The sequence below is a fragment of the Amblyomma mixtum genome, chromosome 5, assembly GCF_055824585.1.
Source record: "Amblyomma mixtum isolate Tamu chromosome 5, ASM5582458v1, whole genome shotgun sequence".
NCBI classification, from domain to species: domain Eukaryota; kingdom Metazoa; phylum Arthropoda; class Arachnida; order Ixodida; family Ixodidae; genus Amblyomma; species Amblyomma mixtum.
The window spans coordinates 74,516,165-74,538,045 of record NC_143016.1 but is presented as its reverse complement, the minus strand read 5'-3'; the positions used below and the strand labels follow the sequence as shown (position 1 = coordinate 74,538,045).

At 48.0% G+C, this 21,881-nt stretch overlaps 1 protein-coding gene across 3 annotated transcripts in view; it reads right to left on the bottom strand.

Annotated features, from left to right (window-relative positions):
- The window catches only part of LOC149342685 (multiple C2 and transmembrane domain-containing protein-like), a 214,882-nt gene that overhangs the window by 73,203 nt on the left and 119,798 nt on the right, over window positions 1–21,881 (bottom strand). For all 3 annotated transcript variants that reach the window (XM_089545157.1, XM_089545158.1, XM_089545159.1), the window contains exon 2: window positions 8,346–8,690. In XM_089545157.1, coding sequence (XP_089401283.1) covers window positions 8,346–8,690 — 345 coding nt within the window. The remainder of the gene's footprint in view (window positions 1–8,345; window positions 8,691–21,881) is intronic.

Genomic DNA, 21,881 nt, shown 5'->3' with positions numbered 1-21,881 from the left:
TTGCAGAATTCTGCTGACTTTGTTGGACAAAGATGTGCCTCTCTGGAGATCTTTGGAAGCTCATAACATTTATTTTCCGGACTTAATTCCTGCGGAACGGAGTTCCTGTGACTATCATGTCCACAATTCTTGGAGAAAAACTTTGAATGTTGGAGTATTGTTAAGTACTATTATGTATATTATGTATATCCATTCTTCCGCCGTGTAGCAAAATAATTCTTTTAATGTTTTCCCATCGCGCGCATCGAGCAGTTAAGACTGCCATAGAAAACCGATGGGGAACGATTCTGACGATAGCAAAAACGTTAATAGCAAAAAAATGCAAGCCTTCCGACGGGAGATTGCGTTTATATTGATCATTATAGTGAAATCTTACAATGTATGAAAAATTGAGTTCATAAACTCTTTGCCGTTGAAAAATGCTTTTGTCCAGAATTGTTGGGTGTGAACCTGAATCATGCCAGCCTCATTCAACGCTACTATAGTTTAGCAGCTTTCGAAAAACTAGTACTTAAACGGCAGCCATTATCGGTTCATAAATAATGGACGCAAAAACAAGTAAACTAATCAGTACAAGTCGAGTTAGGGAAGGTTAGAGGAGAAATAACGAGCAACCACTGAAGCCTTTAACACGGTTAGCGCAGAAACGAGTTGTGAAGTAGCTGGATGCTGCGTTTAACATCCCTCACTACGTGTAATTTCTGATAAAGTTCAAAAGACGGTGAGGTAAGAACTGCGCAATGCTCCACACGCTAGTGCTCTTGCCGCTCTTGTGAGGTGCTCCCCGCAAACGCGTCCGTCGGGAAATAGACAGAAGCAGATTTTTATTTTTGTTTGTCTCTAGATTTATTCTGAACTCGCTCCCTTGCCTCGAGTTCTCGCTTGTGCTATTCTTCGCTACGTCTTGCTCCACTGAAACCTCTTCCAGAAGCTCGTCTCAAAATTGAATAGAGAAAAAGACAAGAGACTGAGCAAGTTAGGTGACAGCCTCAAAGGAAAGGCCTCTCCTTTATCCCCCCCATCTGTTGCACTGTCACTTTCTTCTCCCCTTTCAAAGCGAACCAACAGGTGCCAGTTTCCGAGCTTGTTTTGTGTCCTCCGCGACTCTGTCTTGCCGCCCGACAGCACTATAAGCTTTTCAGAAGTGTACCCAGCCCACACGAGGTAACAAGTCTCGTGGCAATGCATGCTAATCGATTCTGAGATCAAAGACAGAGAAGCGTCTCAACAAAGTTCGCCAACCACGCGACTCGAGGACTTGCTCCTGTCTTTCAGCGGAGCTCTGTCAACACTGCAGGCGTCGCAAATTCAAGAGCTGGCGCACAAAGTTCTTTCTACGCAAAAAAAAATCTTTGTTTTGGGCGTGACTGGCAAGTAGGACTGCACACACGTACTGGGGCGATGGAAAGAAGCGCGAACAATGCGGCGCCTATGGGGTCCGCTATGCGCTTTTATTTTCATCGCGCTTTTGCTTCGGTGGGAGCAAAAAGACGCTAGAGTAGTCCGTGATGCATTCTAGGACGACTCTGACGTCTTTTTTTTTTTGACCATCCAGGGAAAAGCGCGATGAAAAGAAATTCGTACAGCGGAGCGCGCAGGCACCGCGTTTTTTCGCGTTTCTTTCCATCAGCGGTACCGAAGTGGTGGCCTTGTTGCAATGGAGAAAAAAAAAAAGTACCAGGTTGACATAGAATGGCGGCTGATATGTTGTGACTTTCGACTGCATGGCGAATCATGGAGGGTTATCAATGTGTATGCTTCAAATAATCCGGTGCAACGAGCAGTTTTTTTTCATGCCATTGCAACTCTCCTAGGATGTGATCGTTATGTTGTTTTCATGGGTGACTTCAATTGTGTGTGTGACCCACGCAATCGCACAGGTCCTAACCAAAACGCCGATAAGAGCTCTGGTATATTATTGTCTATTACCCAAAACGCAGGTTTAATTGATGCCGGATTGCCATCCGCCTTCACATACATCAGAGGAGCCTCACATTCACGCCTTGATCGCATTTACGTTTCCGTAGATCTCCTTAAACGGCACATTTCATGTGATGTCAAGCCTGTTTCTTTCTCAGATCATGCTGTGGTCATTGCGCGGATTGGAGAATGCGCCCGTCCCAAATTTCAGCCGCAGTGGGAACTGTGGAAGCTTAATTCCGAGCTTCTAAATGATGAGCATTTTCAGCAGCGAGTGATGACAGTTTTGGAATCTTGCTTGGTCATGGATGTCCCATTATTTGCAGCTTGGGAGATGTTTAAGCTAGAAGTTCGTAGCATAGCTATTGAGATCGGCTCCGTGAAGTCTTATCTTAAGCATGGTGAGGAGAAACGGTTACTTCAGAGTCTTTATAATCTGCATGCGCTTGAATGTGAGGCTCCTAGCTTGTACACAGAGGAAATTGGTGCTATTAAGTGCAACCTTCAGAAGTTTGATGCAGACCGCTATCGTGCGGCCCGTGTACGATCCCGCAGCAACCGTGCTCTGCACTCTGAGGAGCCTACTAGACAGGCCTTGCTAGATGAGCGTCGTCACATGGCTGCCAAGCGAATTTCTGAGCTCTACTGTAGTGGCGCCCTGGTCACAAGTACAGATGTCATAGTTACCGAGTTTGGAAACCACTATAGCTCTCTGTTTGCTGTCACGTCTAGCACTGCTGATGATGATCATACAGAGCGATTGGTGTCCATGATTAACCCACTCAATGAGGATCAGTGCAAGGCAATAAGTGGCTCTTTAAGCTTGGGCGAATTACAAGATGCAATTGATCAATTGCCGCTTTCGAAAACTCTGGGGCCTGACGGCCTCTCAGGAGAATTTTACAAGGCATTTAAATCCGTTCTAGCCCCTGTCCTGCTCCAAATTTTTGAGACAAGTATTGATGTTGAATTTCTGCCTCAGTCATTTACGAAAAGTCATATTGTCTTCATACCAAAAACCGAGGATAAGGAAAAACTTCGATTTGTAGATGGCTACAGACCAATCACGCTTTCTAATGTAGATTATAAGATTTTTGCTAAAGTACTGTCAAATCGGCTGCAGCTTGCAATGTCTACTTTGATTGGGCCTCATCAAACATGTGGCTTGCGGGGACTATCAACACAATCTAACCTACATGTAGCGCGTACGGTGTTGCAGTATTGCAGTGACGCTCAAGAACAATTAGCAATGCTGCAAATTGACCTCGCAAAGGCATTTGATCGAGTGTGCCATTCAATTCTTTTTGCACTTTTAAATCACGTCAATCTCGGTTCAATACTTTCTACTGGCATACGCCTTTGTTACAAATCTTGTACCACGCGCTTGATTGTTAATGGCTGTCTCTCGCAACCAGTCCCAATTCAGTCTTCGGTGAAACAAGGGTGCCCACTGTCTCCGCTCCTGTTCGCATTATACTTGGAGCCACTTTGTATAAGTGTTATAAACAGTAGAGCTGTCAATGGTTTCCGAATAATGGGCCACGAACTGAAGGTATTGGCTTATGCAGATGACCTTGCGTTTTTTTGTACTGATAAGCCAAGCATCGATGAGGTTATTCGTTTAACGGAGGACTTTGGTTCGGTGTCAGGAAGTCGGATTAATCGCTCTAACAGTTGCGGTTGTAATGGGAACGACCGGCAGCCGTTCACGCGGTGGGACGAAGAGGAGAACGAAGTGCTGTGCTGGTTTCGGTGTGACTCCTGGGTGTGTGCCTGCCGTGACGCGTCTTTGATCAACGGCCTCCGACCTGTGCTTCAAAGACGCACCTGTACACTTGGTGGAGGTGCTGGGAGGTGCTGGGTGGGCTGCAATGGGGCGGTGTGGTGGCGGGGAGGGTTCTTGCGACGTTGGCAGGCTGTACACGACCGAATGTACTGTCGTACGAAGCGGTACATACCGCGCCAATAATATCGCAGACGCAGGTGAGCATACGTCTTCAATACACCAGCATGGCCTTATTGTGGGTCTGCGTGGAAGGAGGCGCAGATCGCAGCACGGAGGTGGCGAGGAATCACCAACAGCCACTTCCGCCCTTCGGACAGGTAGTTACGCCGGTATAAGAGGCCATCACGAACGGCAAAATGGTGGGCTTGGCGACGAAGAGTACGGGATGAAGAAGGTGGCGAGGGATTAGAGAGGAAGGTGAGGAGTGAGTTGATCCAAGGATCCTGCTGCTGTTCGGAGAGCATATCAGGGACACCGAACGACGAGAAATCATAGGCACAGACGAGGGCAGAGGCGGAATCGCAAGGAAGTGGTGAACGGGAAAGTGCGTCGGCGTCGGAGTGCTTGCGTCCAGAGCGATAAATGACGTGAATATCAAATTCCTGCAGACGTAAAGCACAGCGGGCAAGTCGGCCAGAGGGATCTTTGAGGGAGGACAGCCAGCAAAGAGCATGATGGTCGGTGACGACATAGAACGGCCGGCCGTAGACGTAAGGGCGGAACTTGGCAATCGCCCAAATGATGGCCAGACACTCTTTTTCTCTCACTGAATAGCTAGATTCCGCCTTGGTGAGAGTGCGGCTGGCGTAAGCGACAACATATTCTGGATACCCAGTCTTCCGTTGGGCAAGAACTGCGCCCAACCCCACACCGCTCGCGTCAGTGTGAATTTCGGTCGGACAGTCAGGATCAAAATGGCGCAGTATTGGCGGGGAGACCAGAAGGCGACGTAAAGTGTCGAATGCGGCATCGCAGGCGGGTAACCAAGACGAGAGGTTCGGGCTGCCGGCAAAAAGCTGCGTTAAAGGGGCGATGATACAGGCGAAATTCCGGATGAAGCGGCGGAAGTATGAACACAAGCCTACAAAACTGCGAAGTTCTTTTAAGGTGGTCGGTTTGGGAAAGTCAGCGACGGCGCGAAGTTTGGCAGGGTCAGGAAGAACACCATCTTTGGAGATGACATGACCTAATATCGTCAGCTTCGTGGCACCGAAGTGACATTTCTTGAGGTTTAGTTGTAGCCCGGCTGCAGTAAGGCACGTGAGAACACGCTGGAGGCGAAGTAAATGGGAAGAAAAATCTTTGGAAAAAAAGACAATGTCATCCAGATAGCACAGACACGTTTCCCATTTGAGCCCGCTGAGAATATTATCCATCATTCTCTCGAATGTGGCTGGGGCATTGCATAGGCCGAATGGCATGACATTGAATTCATACAGGCCGTCTGGTGTGACGAAGGCGGTTTTCGGCCGGTCAGCAGCAGCCATCGGGACTTGCCAGTATCCAGAGCGTAAGTCTAAGGACGAAAAATACTCCGCTCCCTGCAAGCAGTACAATGCGTCATCGATTCGGGGTAGAGGGTAAACGTCCTTGCGAGTAATCTGGTTGAGACGACGGTAGTCCACGCAGAACCGGATGGAGCCATCTTTTTTCGTCACCAAGACAACAGGAGAGGCCCAAGGGCTGTGAGAAGGCTGTATGATGCCGCGCTGTAGCATATCGTCGACATTGTCACGGATGACGCGGCGCTCTGTGGGCGAGACGCGGTACGGTCGCTGGCGCAAGGGGGCGTGCGTACCTGTGTCACGGTCTTTGGTTTGGTAGCTGGGGTTCGACACCTGCTGAATATGCTGATATAACATGGACATGCAGGCCACCAAAGTACCTTGGCGTCCCTTTGAGTGCCTATAAGCATAGCGCACATTATTGGAAAGACCGCGTGTCAACTCTTCAGCGCTATGCTCAAACGTTTGTCCCCCATGGCCTCTCAATTTTTGGCAGGGCGACCGCCTGTATTCTGTTTCTCGCCACTAAAATATATTATGTACTGCAAATTATTCATTGCGCAAGACTTCCTATCCAGCGTTTTCACAGGGTTTTCGCTACTTTTGTGTGGGATTCGTCTTTTGAATCCATGAGGCGTGATAACCTTTTTCGGCCTGTAAGCGCTGGCGGCCTTGGTCTAGTTCACCTGTATGTCCGACAGATAGTGTCACGTTTCATGTTTTTCCGTGACACTACACACCCAATAGTACGTTCATTCCTGCAAACAAATTTAGTTCATGTTTTACCCAGCCTCACTGTGTCTTCCAATGTTTGTGACCGTCCGTGTTTGTGGGGCATAATGCAAGAGGTGTATTTGGCTGTCCGTTTCCCACTTGTTCGTTTTTCTCCAGAGTTCCTTTTTTTAGTGTCGAGGAAAAAGTTGTATAAGGATTTGATTAGTATGCTCTTCCCTCCGCCCATGTACCGCTCTCTGTATTTTGGTTTACCGGGGCATGACGTACTCAAAAGAGTACGTAAGATGCCAGTCTCGCCGTGTACAAATACCTTTTTCTTTAAGTTACACACCGGTACGTTGCCCGTTAGAACATGGTTAGAGAAAAAGGGCATTTTTGTGTCTACCGTTAATTGCCGCCTTTGTGATGAACCAGAAACAATTGAGCATTGTTTCATCAGTTGCAAAGATGCAGTACTCTTCTGGGATATCCTGCAACGCACATTTAAAAAAAGAATTCATCTGACTCCGCATTCTGTTCGCTATCTCACTGCGCTGCCATTTGTTGATGAACCCCTGGACATGTTCTTTCTGATTGGACTGCACAGCCTCTGGAAAACCCGCATGATGGACAGACACTGTGAACCTGTTGTGTCTACAAAGGATCACTTCAGTCGAATGGTTGTTCATCTAAGAGACGTGTATGCCCAGACTGAGTACGAACCGGAGTGGCACTCACTATTAGTGATGTGCTCTGCATTGCCCCTTTTCTAGTGCATGGTCTTTTCAATATGTATTGTTTACCACTGTTTTCATAATGGCTTGTATATACTTCATGTACATAGAACATTACATCACTGTAATAAATACCGCGTTGAAGAAAAAAAAAAAGAAGTGGTGGCCTTGTGGTAGGGCATCCGCCTCGCATTCGGGAGGTGCTGGGTTCGATCCCCAGTGCCACAGGGTCACAGCGGTATTCTAAAGGGTGCTAGACTTCCCCCGGCCTGGTGCTCCTCTTTTTGGGGGTGAGAGGCTTTCGACCGCCACGTTGCGTTGAGGGGCCAGTGATTCGATTCGCCGTCAAGCAACACTAAATCCGTCTCGTGGGGTAGAAGCCCACTTGTGGCCCTTTTTTTTTTCTCGCAAAGTGAGACAGCCGGAAAAGCTGTACTTGCGGAAGACCGCTATGATACTCTGAAGTCTGATACTCTTAAGAGCGAAGGATAGCTTACAGTAGTCTTGAACCTGTACGTCTCTTGAGACACGCTGGCTAGAGCGTACGAGCTTTGAGTTGAACTCTTCACTTTGCAGTGAAACATGAACCACATTTGCAGGCTGTGTTCGAAACTGGATTTGCCACCGAAAGGGCGCAGCTGGGTTTGCGGAGCCTCCTCCAAGCGCACACCCCTGAGGAAGCCGGGTCGGGGGTGGCTTGTACCCATTTTTACCGGAGGGTGTGCGGCGGTGGGTTTCGAACCAACCACCTCCCGCAGCCGAAGCGGGCGCCCAGACCATTAGGCCACGACATCGTCACGACCACTCTGCCTCTTGGAACCAAGGTCTGGTGAAGAGGAGGGCAAAAACTTTATATGGGCCAGCACTAAGGCCCAGTGAAGAACGCTTCCGCCGCCAAGGCTCGCTGATGATCTGCCGAGCCCGAGTGAAGCCAGGCACTCCATGAAGGAGGGGGAGGGTAAGAGAAATAAGGAGAGGTAATGGCAGTGTTACATGAGCACAGAATGTGCTCTGTGTCTACCCTCGTCTCCTGCAGTTCGGGCAGTGAGCTGTGTCATGCCATCCGAATTTGAAGAGCACCAATGGAGTGAGGAGAGAGAACTTTGCGGAGGATGTGTGCTTGTTCCGCATTGAGTGACGGGTGAGGATGGGGTAAAATTACGCGGCTTTTCCTGGTGGTCTGGTAGCGTTCAGCTATTTGCTCTGTATGAAGCATGGCGTGGCACCGCACACGCGACGGGGACAAAGTGAAGCGTGGATCGAACGAATCATGCCCCCCCCCCACCCCCGCCTTCGCTTCGTTCACTGTTTCATCCGCGTCAACCAGAAGAAAGGGACGCAGAAAAGTCAGTACAAAGGATAGTGACTGCCTTACCATCTAACTGACAGGGATGGTGCACCTATCACGACCCATAACGAGACAGGGGGCAGTGAGGGGACATTGCCTGTCGTAACTTCAAGCTGACTCGGAACAGTGCCTGTCAAGACAAGAGAGCGATACTGCCGCTCCTATCTTCTCTCTGTGTCCCTGACCTTTGGCTAAGGCTGGTGTAATCGTGCCCGAAAAGTGAACTAACACACTAAGCAACAAATACTACTCAGTTGTCTACTTCGTACGCGCTGCGGGGCAATGAATTCAGCGGCTCTTACGGAGGTCCGGGACAGCCAGGAAGGGATCGTACGCACCCGAGTACTGCAGACTGTTGGCCGTGCCGGCGGCGTGGTGGTGGTGGTGGCGGCGGCCGTCCGACGAGACGGACGAGGAGGCCCCCCCTGCCGGCGAGGAGGTCCCCCTGCCGTGTCGGTGCAGCCGGTGGCCCAACTTGCGGAAGGTGGTGGACACGGCGCACGCGATGCGCTTGGTGGCCGCGCCCGCGCGCCGCCGCGGGGACGTGGTCGTGTGCGGCTGCTGCTGGCGCTGCTGCTGCGCGATGTCCGGCGGCGACGAGGCCGGCCGCTGTCCCTCCGACGACGAGGCGCGGACGGGCGACATGGGCTCGCCGCCGACGCCGCCATCCTCGTCGCCGGAGCCTGCGCCCAGGGGGAACGAGAACACACGCGCGGTCAGAACTCTGCCCAAGTGAAAAAAGAAATTGCGAGGAGACTTTGGCAACTAAAGTGTTGAGAGGCGAAAGCCGAGGACACTATGCCGTGACGACTTCCGGTGGATGTGACGTCACACCGTTCCCGTGGCTATATCTATACCCAAATTATACATCTTTCGGGCATCTTAAGTGTTAATTACGCTTAATTACACATTTTTCCATCTAATTTGACACAAATCCAACGTTTTTTCAACTATTGTGTGACAATTTTCATTACGCGGTGACGACTTCCGGTGGATCTGACGTCACACCGTTACCGTGGCTATATCGACGTCCGCGCTATTTCAGCGCAATTTCGACAATTTTGCCTATAATTAATTAACTACTTAATCTACATTCATCGACCTTGGCGTCTAGGTTCATGTTTTTATCTGGAGCAACCATTGGTTTTCTTCTATCTTTTTTAGTTCCCGAACTAAACACCTGTGACACGCTTTGTTAACGGATGAAAGTATGAGCCATTAAAGGCTTTCGCCTTGAAAGTAGTAGGGTTCTAAGGTAGTTAAACCGAGTAGATGTGCGAAAGCACGTGTTTAGCCTGGTTGGCTCATGGCTTTGCTTTGCTGGGTCGTCGGCACATCTGGCGACGATATTAGACTCAGGTTAAGCTCTGATCGAGGTTAAGCTGATCTGGTCTGTTCGCGCCACAGGTGGAAGTTGATGAAGACGACGATGCGCAATGCGCAGCAAGAGAGAGTGTTAAGGGTTTAACACGAGGCATGCTCGGCTGCGGCTGACTATGCTATCGCCGCAGCCGATTACGCCTCGTGTTAAACTACGCTCTGATAAATACCGTGTTTAAAAAAAAAGCCAGATTGCTCTCGCTCAGTGACCTGCGCAGCTGATCTGTTCTCGCCGCCGCGGGTTCGAACCCCAGTAGCAACAATATTTTTTTTTCTGCACCCTCAAAGTCAGGGACGCCACAAGATTCTAGGTTGGGTTTGATCCCGTGAAATAGCGGCACTAAAGACCGCAAAGAAAGTGATCATCTCTCTGAGACCGAAGTCGATGTGCCTATATAGCATATATGCAGCGCCAACGCGTCAGTAGGTAATATGAATTCGCAATTCACCTCCGGGTTTCTTCTCTTTATTATTTATTTCCCCGATCTTTCCATTGAATTCAGTTTCATTGGCGCATGGCAAGGGGCGTCTTTAGTCTCCAGCTGTTGCATATTCCGTGACGCCACCCGCACGTATGTGCGTGCGCCCACCTAGGCCTTCATTTCATGCAATTTGTTCCCACTTCGTGAACTTAGTTCTCCGGCTGGTCCACCCTTAGAGAAATCGGTTCTATGAATTATCTTCCTTTTCGTATCCACTTTTCCCCCTCTTCTCTCTTATTTTTTACTCCAAATGCTCGACAGAAGAGTTCAGGCGTCGGCCGCATTGCTCGGCGGCAGTTATGAAGCGACTAGAGAGTTTTCCTTTTTGTTACAGACACACGCGTCAATACACATGACCGGCCAGATTGCTCGACGTCTGTATTTACACAGTCCATCCGAAACGATGATTTCCCGATAACAGAAAGGAACGCAAGAACACTAAATTAAAAAAAAAGAACAGGAGTGAGGTTGTAGTCCCGTTCTGATTTCGGATTGTGAAGGTACACCATTTCAGGCTGAGTGGCACAAAAAACAAAACCCTCTATGCAACCAACACCTGAAAACCAGACAGTGCTAACACGATTTTTTGTACAACGAACACGTCTGACATTAGGCCGCGTTTTGACATGCTGTATAATTTGACGCCCTAACACAAAACGCATGGCCGCAAAGAAAAAAAAGTGACATGCAGCCACGAAATCTGTCTAGAGGGTATTAATCGGTTTCCCCGAGGCGAAATTGTTTTTCGGGTTGATTTTGTTCTATAACATGCCTTACTGTCAGAACCACGTGTTTTTCGAGGAGGCATTGCACAGATACACGCATCCGCTTTTCACTCTTCTGTAGCCAAAAATGTGGAAAGCTCCGGTCAGGCAATAATGAAAGGTCATTTTCAGAAATTACTGCAGTTCATTTCATTACTTTCCAGGACTCCACTTACTCTACAAACAAAAATAATTTTTCCCCGGTCACCTTTTTTTTTTCATTCACTCTGTACAAGTGTGACAAATAAACTATTTCCGAAAGGTTTTAGGCTCTTGGATGCCTAAAGAAAGCTGGTGAACAGCAGTGGCTAGAAGAGCAAACTACATTAATGTGTGAGTCTAGTAAAAGACACAATATTCTTTCTACATACTTAATACGTCATTGGTTCGAAACTTAGCGTCGTAAAACAAGTAAAACAACGACGCATTCATTTACACATTAACCACTCTCGGTAGTTAACAACCCCAGATGAGATTACAAGCAAGGCACTGACTTCAAACAAAGGCGGACGTCTAGCGTCTTATAAGACCCACTCTTGCTCTCATTCCACTCCCGCTAAGACCTGAAACACTGCCGCGACGAGTAACAAAAAAAAATCAACTCTAAAAACTACCGCTACTCTTGAAAGAGCCGCTCTTGAAAAGTAATCAAGTGCATTTTACAAGCACTCCCAGAAACACGCGCATTTGTTCCCTCTTCCCACATCTGCCTCTGCCCAGAATTTCCTGCTACTTTCCCGTCCGCTTCCCAGTCAAACAAACTCGTCGCCGAGCTCGCAGATTAAAGGCGCTCCCGCGGGATTAATCGTACCCTCCGAGGAGGGTAACGGATACAGTCTGTGCAGGGAAAAACTCGTTAGAAAGTCATGGTGTCTTACGCGACTAAAAAGTAAAAGTACGCAAAATACACAATCCCACATCTGAAAAGGGTTTCCAAAGGAGCTCGGCAGCGCAGTCGGTTATAGAGGGCCCCAGGGGCCATGACTAATGGAACGTAGCGTGTCCCTAGAACCATGAACCCCATCATTCTCGAGGCAGCCACGAGTAACGTCCGTGAAGTAATGCGTGCGTTCTAAGTGTGCACTTCGGACTTCCTTCTTTTTGGTTCATTCCTAGTCGGCTTTGCTAACATTCCATACATTCGCTTTCATCGTGTCTCAGGACTTATCGTACACCTTAATACATTTCAAACTTTATTTTTAAGTTCGTTCGCCCTTAATCAACCTCATTTGTTACGAGACTCATGAAAAAAAAAAGAAACTCACAGGACAGTTGCTACTGTGTAACTCGAGATTCAGCGGCAGCTGCTTGCGCCGGTTAATACAGTATCGTTTATTCATTATATCCGCCTTCCCCTCTGGTAGAGTGCGTGCGACATCACTGTTACGTCACTCATGACGTCACTTCTTTCGGACCAGTCACCATGACGCAGTGTTACGCCAACGCCTCAGAAGCGGGAGGCATCTCTTAACAACTGCAGCTGTAAAACAAATATGTTAACAGTAAAAGCCTCCAAGACATCTCTCTCTCCCTCTCGAGGCAAACAAGTGATAATTATAGTTTAGCCGCAACCACCCCATTTCCAAATAAGTGCGGCCACTCACAGGCTCGCATCCGTCACATGATCCCAAGTGTCCCACACTTGCCCTGAAATTGCTTGTCCCTCAGGTCTCCTTGGTAACCCTCTTTGGGAAGTAGCCGATGACAAAGCATAACAAAGCCCCGAACTAATTAGAAAGCGCAGAAAACCATTAGATAGAAGCGCACAAGGTACACCGCATGCATACGTAGTAAGCTAATACTTGACGGCTTGCTCATTCTTGCAGGCGGCGCTATAGGGCGTTGACCTTTTTACCGGAGCTGCGTATCGGCATTCACAACGCGCCACACAAGAGCATCAATGAACGACGGCTATCAAAGGAGGTTGTAACAGACTACACTGTTTGGATTTCTTAATATCGTCTCACTACCGTGAAGCAATAACGATGAAAATATGGGAGTAGAACGACCTCTCTCACGCAGACCGAGTTTTAAACTAAACCTCTCTTCATCGCGAACATAACCCCCTATAAATGCACACTGGCAAGACCATCTCATCCTTCGGCAGCTCCCAACCAGGCAGCGCAGATTCTCGAACTCCCTAAATAGAACACCAGCTTAAATAGTCCACCTCTAAAATGCATGACAATTTTACCGCTTCTTAATGTTAACCAAACATCCTTTAACAAACCCGCCCCCCCCCCCCCCCTCCCTTTCCCTTCGTTTGTTTCCGCCAAACCCCAGTGGCCTCAGTCCGTTGACGTCAACAAGAGTGAGGAACGTGAGCAACATCCCATACTACGTGGTGCGCCGAACATCTATTACTTTTCCCCACCCGCAAATAAAACCTGCCACACAAACACGGCAACAGCAACATCAGCAGCAACAACCACAACAACAACAACAGACTTGATCACGCGCCTATCCCAACGGACGTGGTCGCGTCATTACGAATGGATGACCCGTGGCCGACAGGCCAGGCGCCTATTTACAGCGGGTGCAAGAAAAAAAAAAAGGGGAGGGCTCTCAGAAAAAGGGGCCGCTGGCGGTGGTGCTCAGGCGCCGTCCTGCTTCTCGACGGTTTAAACCTCACCGCACTCAAAGAGAAAGGGGAAAAAGGGAAAGGGAGTGAAACGCACCCGACAGCCGCACGTTAAATGAATAATAGACAAGGCTTTTCTCTCTTTCCCTGCTGACCACATGGGCCATCCGCTCCACTTGCGAGCGTGGCCGCTGAAAAACGGTCCCGTAAAGCGCTGCTGTTGGCGTCTCCCTCTCCCCTGCTCCCTCTCCCTCGCTGAACGAGGCGAAGGCGCAATCGGGCGCGTTCTACCGCTGCGTATTTATAAGAGCGGCCAGCAGTGGGGGGAGAGGGGGAGGCTCTCCGGCGCTCGGCGCCATTTCCGCGATGGCGCAGAAACTTTACGACGCGAAAGAAGAAACTGGACGCCACGTTTCGCCGAGGAAGACCATTCTTTCGGAGTCCCGGAGGCACGTTCTCCATCTCGCGCGAACAGGGGGCGGTTCAAAAATTGCGGTGAAAACAAAGAATCGCGTTGTGAGGCAGGAAATGGCTACGAGAATGGCTTCGCGCCACATCAAAGAGGTGAAAGCTCGGATATTGCGCGGATACAGAGCTTTGCTTTTTTTTTATGAGGTGCTGAAGCTACTACCTGTTACGCACGGGAGACGCGAAAATGCACTCACTGGAGGAATGGACGCCGAAATCCAGTGAGGGCGCGCCGATTGAAAAAGAAAGGAAGAGAAGGGCGACCGGACCGCTTCACTTTGTATAGTTTGGGTGTATGATGAAGAGCGCCTGTGAACGTCAAAACCTTGAAAGACTGAAAGTTGGACTTGATGAAAGGAAAGACGCAGGAACTGCCTCAGCCCCGCGATTGGCATCCAGGCAGCACCGTGAGGGAAGGGGTGACAGAGGTAGTGAACGAAGGGAGAGAGAAAGAGGAGCTGAAGTGAAGGGCCACGGATTAATTTCGGCCACCTGGGGACCTTTAAGTTGGAATGACATGCTGAACAACGAAACGCATCCAGATATAGGAGCCACAAGATGATGTTCAGAACGTTGGCCGGAAGAGATCAGACGCCCTTAACCACCAAGCCCAAAACACGAATACCTCCCCCACCAGCATTCCTTTTGATCTCCGCTCTGCTCTTCCCATCCTGTCCTCGTCTTTAAGGAGAAGTACATAAGTCAGCTTAAGTAAAGGACAACGCAGCGAGCTATGGAAAGAAAAACGATAGGTGTAACGTTTAGAGATCGGAAGCGGACGGAGTTGGCGAAGGAATAAACGCGGGTTAATGACATCCTAGTCAAAATCTAGAGGAAGAAATGGGTTTGGGTGTAATGCGAAGGCAAGATAACCGCTGGTCCTTAAGGGTAATGGAGTGGATTTCAAGAGAAGGCAAGCGTGGCAGGGGGCAGCAGAAAGTTAAGTGGGCGGATGGTGGTGGTGGTGTGACACTTTTATTAGAACATCATTTCTATTAGGCGTTCAATAGGTCCTGGGCCAAGGCGACGAGGGCACGTTGCAGGCTCAGATCCAGGGAGGCGAGCCAGATGGGCCACGGTGGGGGTGGGGGGAAAGGATAGGCGGGGGACTGGAAGGCTGCATGGGACTGTGTAAGGCAGTGTTCTATGTCTGCATATGTGTGTGGGCAGTTTGGGCACTGAGGTGTGGAAGTGTACCGGTATAGGCAAAGTTTGGCTGGTGTATGTAGGAGATTAAACTGTATTCGGCGAAAAATGCGAGCTACACGGATCGATAAGGATGGGTGTGGCGGTGGTAAATCAGCTAAGTCCCATTTTTTCTGCGTGTAGTATTCGTCGACAGTGTGTCTGTAAGCCCTGACCGCCTGCTCCGTCGGTGGGCTCGTCCATGGAATAACCGGCACCCGATGTATAGTTTCGCAGGCAAGCTGGTGAGCCAGCTCATTGCCAGGAATGCTCATGTGACCAGGGATCCACCGAAGGGTCACCGGTCATGGGCTTAATGCTAAGAGGGCGGCATCTAAGGCTGTTTGGGTAGGGAAGGGGACGGCTCTTTCGTAGAAGGCACGCAGAGCTGCCTGCGAGTCTGTATAGACAACGCATTGGGGGGGCGGTGGGTAGGGTGGCAAAGTGTGTGATGGCGGATGAGATTAAGAAATTTGCTCGGATACGGTGGCCGCAACTGGCAAAGGACCGGGTTAAATGGAGAGACACGGGAGAGGCCTTTGACCTGCAGTGGACGTAGTCGGGCTAATGATGATGATGGTGGTGGTGGTGGTGATGACATACGTCTGATTCCTCCATGCAATTTTCCCCTGCCTAATAACCTGAAGGAGGCGCCTTTTACAAGGATTACGGCTGGGGCGGCCTTACCCAGTATGTGATACGCCGCTGTGGTTCTCAAGAAGATGCAGTACCCAGCATATACCCGAAATGTTCTAAGCCGGCCACTGAGGTGGATGTTCGCCACCTGCTATGGACTTGCCCAAAAACGAAGGCCTCAAAAACGTGACGACCACAAAACGTTGGACGTATAGGGCTACAAGGGAGGAAGACCTCTTCCCTCTGACTGACGAACAATACTAAGAGTTCAATAAGTACTTTCTTCTGGGCGAGTTGGTTCATAATTTCCAAAGGTAAAAACCTGCGCAAACAGTAGAAGAAGAAGGAGACGGTACAACAGAGCTCATCAGGGCTAAGCACTGACAACTTCATCACCCTGCTTGAGTTTTATCTCAATTCCACTGCAATATTCTTTAACGAAAAATTCTTTGTCCAAAAAGAAGGGATATGCATAGGTTCATCTGTGGCACCGGTGCTCTGTGACATCTACTTGTCTGCCGTGGACCGACGAATGTATGACTTCCTGACAGGCATGGGTGTACTGAAAGTCCTGAGGTATGTGGATGACTACCTTATCATACTTCAAGCGACTCCTGGTTGCGACATGGATGCCGTTGTCGCCAGAATTGTAGGGTTGTTCACCGCCGAAGCAAAAGGCCTCAAGTTCACCTGGGAATTACCACATCGTCAGGAGATTCAGTTCCTTGATTTGCTAATAACCTTCAACGATTCCGGATGCGGCCCTTGTTACAAATACAATCCACGCAGCAAGAAAAGCTTATTGCCCTATGAAAGCGCCCACTCGAAGCTCGTCAAACGTGGAATAATAGCTGGTCTTCTTCAAGCAGCACTTGCCAGGAGCTGTTCACACAACCTGAAAAGCAGCGTCACCATCCAGATCAATCGTCTTGAAAAAGCAGGGTATCCCGCCAACGCAATCCACAGTGTAACAGCAGGTATACTACATAAAGCACGAAGGAATGACAGTAAGGAAGCCTCGACAGTGCCTCGGCCAAGACAGCAGATTCAAGTCATCCCTTATCTGCACAAAATTTCCCATAACCTGAAGAAGATTGGAACCAGGAATGATGTGACTGTACTTTTTTCCGCGCCTACTAAGCTGTCAAGCGTATGTACCGTTCTGGCCAAAAAACCTCAGCGATGTGAAAAGAAGCATGGCACTAGGTTCGTCGAATGTTCCACCAATGTTGTGTACAGCCTGCCTCTCACTTGTGGGTGCATTTATATTGGACAGACGGGTAGATGCGTGAATGACCGCATCATTGAACACAAGAGGAATGTGGAAAGTTACAAAACTGGCAACCTGTATGACCATATTGTCTGCCATAAATGCAAACCTGTGTATGAGGGCACTATAATTCTCGCACGTAGCAAAACCAAAATGCAGAGAGAGATCACTGAGGCCTTTTTAATAACGAAAAACGGTGAAAAATGTATTAGTTCCACCTCTTTAACACTCCTTGATAAGGAGCTAGCCTTTTTAGGACATGTGTGATTTGTTGGGCTTCTTGCGGTTACATACCTTCTTGTCTGTTGTTGATTTTTAACTGACGCGGCTTTTGCTTAGAAATCTATACGTCTTGTTTTTGTTGTTGATTTTTTTGTTGTTGGTTTTTTATGAGTGACGCGGCTTTTGCCTAGAAAATTGATTTTATTCATTCAGGTTTAGCCTTTTGGCTGTTTTATCGGTTTTAGTTTGTGACTGCCTGTTTTACTTTGTGTTTAGGTCTGACTTGGCTTTGCCAAGATATGTGTTGTCACAAGGTTACGTGTGCTTGTCTATTTGTGTGTGTGTGTGTGTATGTGCATGTGTTTGCGCGCGCGCAGTCGTGCATGTGTATGTGTGTGTATCTGTCTGCGTTGCTGGTATTACCCTGCATACTTCATTCAGCCTTCTTATAGCATCTTTTGGCCTCAGTGATAACATGAAGAGATTTTATTAGCTTTGCCCTGCTTGGTAGTGGATCTTCGCTGGTTGTGTGCACACGTGTTTACGCTTGATTACTCTGATATGATTTCACCTGTCTATATATGTAGGTACAGTTTCCTAAATAAACCAGTTGGAAGTTTGCGCTCTGTCCTGTTGTACCGTCTCCTTCTTCTTCTACTGTTTGCGCAAGTTTTTACCTTTGGAAATACTAAGAGCTGGAGCCGGCTCATGTTTTCGTATGAGAAAAGCCTCAACAGCCTTCTTTCGAGAGCCGCATCTTATGCCACAAGGCAAGTCCTTCAAGAAAAAAAAAAGCGCGCAGAAATCAAACAGTATGCACGAAAATTAAAACTTGTTCATAAAGAAAGAAAAGGCGCAGTAACCGTCTCAGCCACACTACAGATTTGACACTTCTGCGCATGCGCGAAACCCAGTGACATCATGCACGGCCACCTAAACCACGTTGTAAGGCAAGGACGAAGGAAACAGTGAAAGAAGAAAGAGGCGTCAATGTAAACTGTTTTTCAGGAGCCACTTACGCAGAAGATAGCAAAAGAATTCGTTCCATTTTCCTCTACATACTCATGAAAACCTCAGCAACACAATGACAGCGCATCTGTGAAATTAGCTGTCACGTTTCCAAAGAATTTCGCAGCTAAAAGAATTTTCGTACGATCGCTCGAGTGGTCGCAAACAGTTTTCCCCGTGGGATCCCCGCGCGCGGCCCGCTGCCATCTTTTGTATTTTGTGGATTCGGTGTTTACTGGGCAAACAACGATTTAAACATCTTTCGCGTGCAGCTCAAAACGGTTCCTGCAAAACTAGCAGCATTTAATCGGGACGGCCGTTTGCGTACGTGTATAGAGCGGTCTGCGGTACGCGCGATCGATAATATACTTGAGACTGCCGGCCTTTACATTCCGCCTCTTTGCTTTTTGACTGGAGGGGCTGCTACGTTCGAGAACGCACGGCGAACGTTTAACGCAGCTCTCAAAGTTCATTTTTAGCGCGATGACCAAACTGCGCACAACGGCAGTGTTCGGGAAAACTGTCAAGAGAAAAAAACAATAAATAAAGGGAGGGGGGGGGGGGGGATGGAACGTTCCGCAAATTAAACGAATCGATGGTAGGAACCTTCAATTTATCATCCATGGGGCAAGAACCGAACACCGTGCTTGTGGGGTAAAGCTCTCGCAGATATACGAGCGCTACATTTCGCGAACGCGTTCAAGAAGAGGCTTACCTGGTTAGTGAATTGAAATTCATTATCTTTACGTTCCGTAATGGGTACCTATATAGGAATAGCAGCTGACTGGATGAAGTTAAACACTTCAGCATTACTTTTCTTCGCTTAATCCTTGTGGTTTCCTCCTGGATTATAAGGACGGATTTTCCAACTTTTGTAGTTCTGACCGCCAGTTTAGAAGTCGATGAAAGTTTGCTCACACTCGACAGAAATTTCCCCGACGTTCCGTTCCAACCAGAAGTGTGTCCCCGTCATTTTATCGCCGCGACTGACAGTGCTTTTGAGGGAAACAACAAAGAATCAACAAAAAGAAAACACGCCATCCTACGAAGGAAGTCGTCCGCCTTGACAGTAAAATATGTGCCTCCGGGAAACTTCCCAGAATTTTTTGCAGTGCACTGCCTATGGCTTGGACGACGGAAAGAGATCAAAAAAAAAAAGAAAAGAACTACGCTGAGGATGGAGCGGATGGCGAAAAAAAAGAGGAGTCGTGCCGGTGCGTTGGGATTCCGCATGAACGTCCAGTGCGTAATATATGGTGCAGTGCTTAGGCGCGCTCAGTTTACACACTACTACCCTCGCAAGTGCAATTTTCTCCACTATATCTATTCTCAGTGCGTTTCAGTACTTTGTTTGCGCGAGCTGGATAGAGGTTTGGCTCTGTTTCGCGTACTTTTTACTATAGTGGCATAAGTATTCTCACACAACTAAATACTATATATCGACATTCTGGTATATTATGATACACTAAATACTATATATATCAGTATTCTTATATAATGACATATATTAGTGTTGTACTGTACGAGGTATATATACAGCAAAATGCTAAATATGTACTATATTGCTATGTTGCTATGCAAGTGTGTTTGCATATGCCGTACGTCTACTTTTTAACATAAGCATTGCTAAATAACAATTTATTAAATACTTGCAAATGGCTTACATCTGCCACATAAGCTTTCTCTGGTCTTCCCTCTGTGAACGTATTAACCTTATGACGCGGAAGGAGAAAATAGTAAGGACTAAACCACGTGTCCGTACAAACCGATCACCGTTCGCACTCAACAGACATCATAAAAAGAAATCTGTGGACATTTCATAAAGGTTTGTGCGTAATTCTGTGAGGATACTAAGCCCCACGAGAACGAGGTTCAATGTATGCTCTAAAAGCACTTTCCTGTCATGGGTACTGCTGGAAATTAGCGCTAAAAGCACGTTTTGCGAATAAGCATTCGTGTCATTGTTGTCAGAAGGTGTGGTTCCGCCGTAGAGGCGAAAATCCGAGGTTCTTACCTTTTTTTTGTTTTTAGGCAGGTATGCGGGCAGCTAGTGAGCATATTGGAGGCGTATAAGTACGGTTGCCAGCTTGAAGGACACCTTTTATAAATGATCAGCATGTTCACTACGTGCGCCTTAACCTTGTAATGCAGAGGCAATAAAAGTGCCAGATAAAAGCTCTGAGCTTCCGGTATTTCGTCGTTACTGGCCTCTACTTTGCAGAAGTGTACAGAAAAAAAAATACGGGTATATTTATTAATCACAGCTTAGTTGCTGAATAATGGATGTTAGAAATAAGTTTGATCTGTGAATGTCTAAAAGCAATAAAAATGCGCATATATTCTTAGGTAACCAAGACAAATCAGTAGAAGAATTACGGACCGTTATATATCCTGCTGATGTTGATTGGCGGCAGAAGAAATTTCAAGTTGCTTTGCCGACAGGGTTAGCTCGTGCAATAAGTAATCTTACAGTAGGCTTTCCGCGTCGCTGGCAGGTAACGCTTTTGACTTTTTTTTTCCAACAGTACGCAGACAAATGAGTTTCTTTGTATGCTGTGAGGAATGGTACACAAATGTGAGCCCAAGTAAAAAGTACCAACAGTGCAACATTATGTATCGCACGTGATGTGCCAGGCATTAAAAAGTTTTATTAAGGATACGGGCGTTGCACATATCGTCATCCCTGTAGTTGCTTTATGCTCGCACCATTTTATTGGCTCCTTTCTGTACTTATATTCGCTAATCTTGCCCCTCGGGCTGCTTATGAAACAACATGCAACTTTTCGCAAACAACAACATCTTTGGGCTCTGCATAAAAAGCGCTACGCGCCTGCGACTGTCGCGACTGAAAGCAGTGCTTCATGCAGTGCACTAGTGTGACGCAGAGAAACTCCACTTACAGAACTTTTCGTTACTAAATCAGAAGGCAAGTAATTACTCACGAACATCCACCCAAGCTCAGCCATACCGCTACAAAGGAGAAAAATTACGCAAGAGCGCTTTCCTACATCACAATGGTGACATAAAAAAGATGGCCGACCATGCATTTCCAGCTGAAACAAAGCAAGCGGGACAAGTTTCCTGTTTGATTTTTCCGAAGTATGCTTCATGCATTCCATCCACATACTTAACGCCTGTCCTCCAGGCATCGCAGTACTTTTATAAAGAACTCCGCCATCTTTGTTATAGCTGCACCGCTACGTGAGAAAGCGAACTGGCGGAATTTAGCATATCCTCGGACTAACACAATTCCTATTTCGAGTTCTTGATCAATTTGTTCTCGCCCTACCATCTTCTAGCCGAGCCGGTTAGCTCAGTTAGTAGGGCGACTCTCCCGTACAGACGTTGGTGCCGGGTTCGATCCCCGGGTCAGGACAATTTTTTCTTCAAATAAGAAGTTTATGCGAAAGCTGCATAGCTTTTTCTCGCAGCCATATGGCTGCGCTAGGTGGATTCTAATGAGCATGACTCTGTTATTAGAAACCGTTTCCACTTTCTCCACATTAGAGGGATTCCCCTGAACACTGGCCTAAATCGGCAGCCTCCAAACATGGGGTTCTGGGGCCTTTTCCTGACCTTTCTCACGCTTCCAGAATCTAAGCTTCCGTCCATATTGTAGGATACACTCACCATCACTGCAGCCCACTAGCAGTACAAGGCACAGCAAAAGACAGCAGAATACCGAGCATGATGGATCCTATCTTCTCGCCGACCTACACATATAGTCAACGCAGCGACGACCGCCGCGGCTTGCCTAGTGGTTTGAGGATTCGCCTCATGCTCGGGAAGTACTGGGTTCGATCCGCAATACTGCCAGGTACGCCCCCGGTTTTGCAATGGCCACAGGCATCACCCTAGGGACCAATTCTATGCGTGCG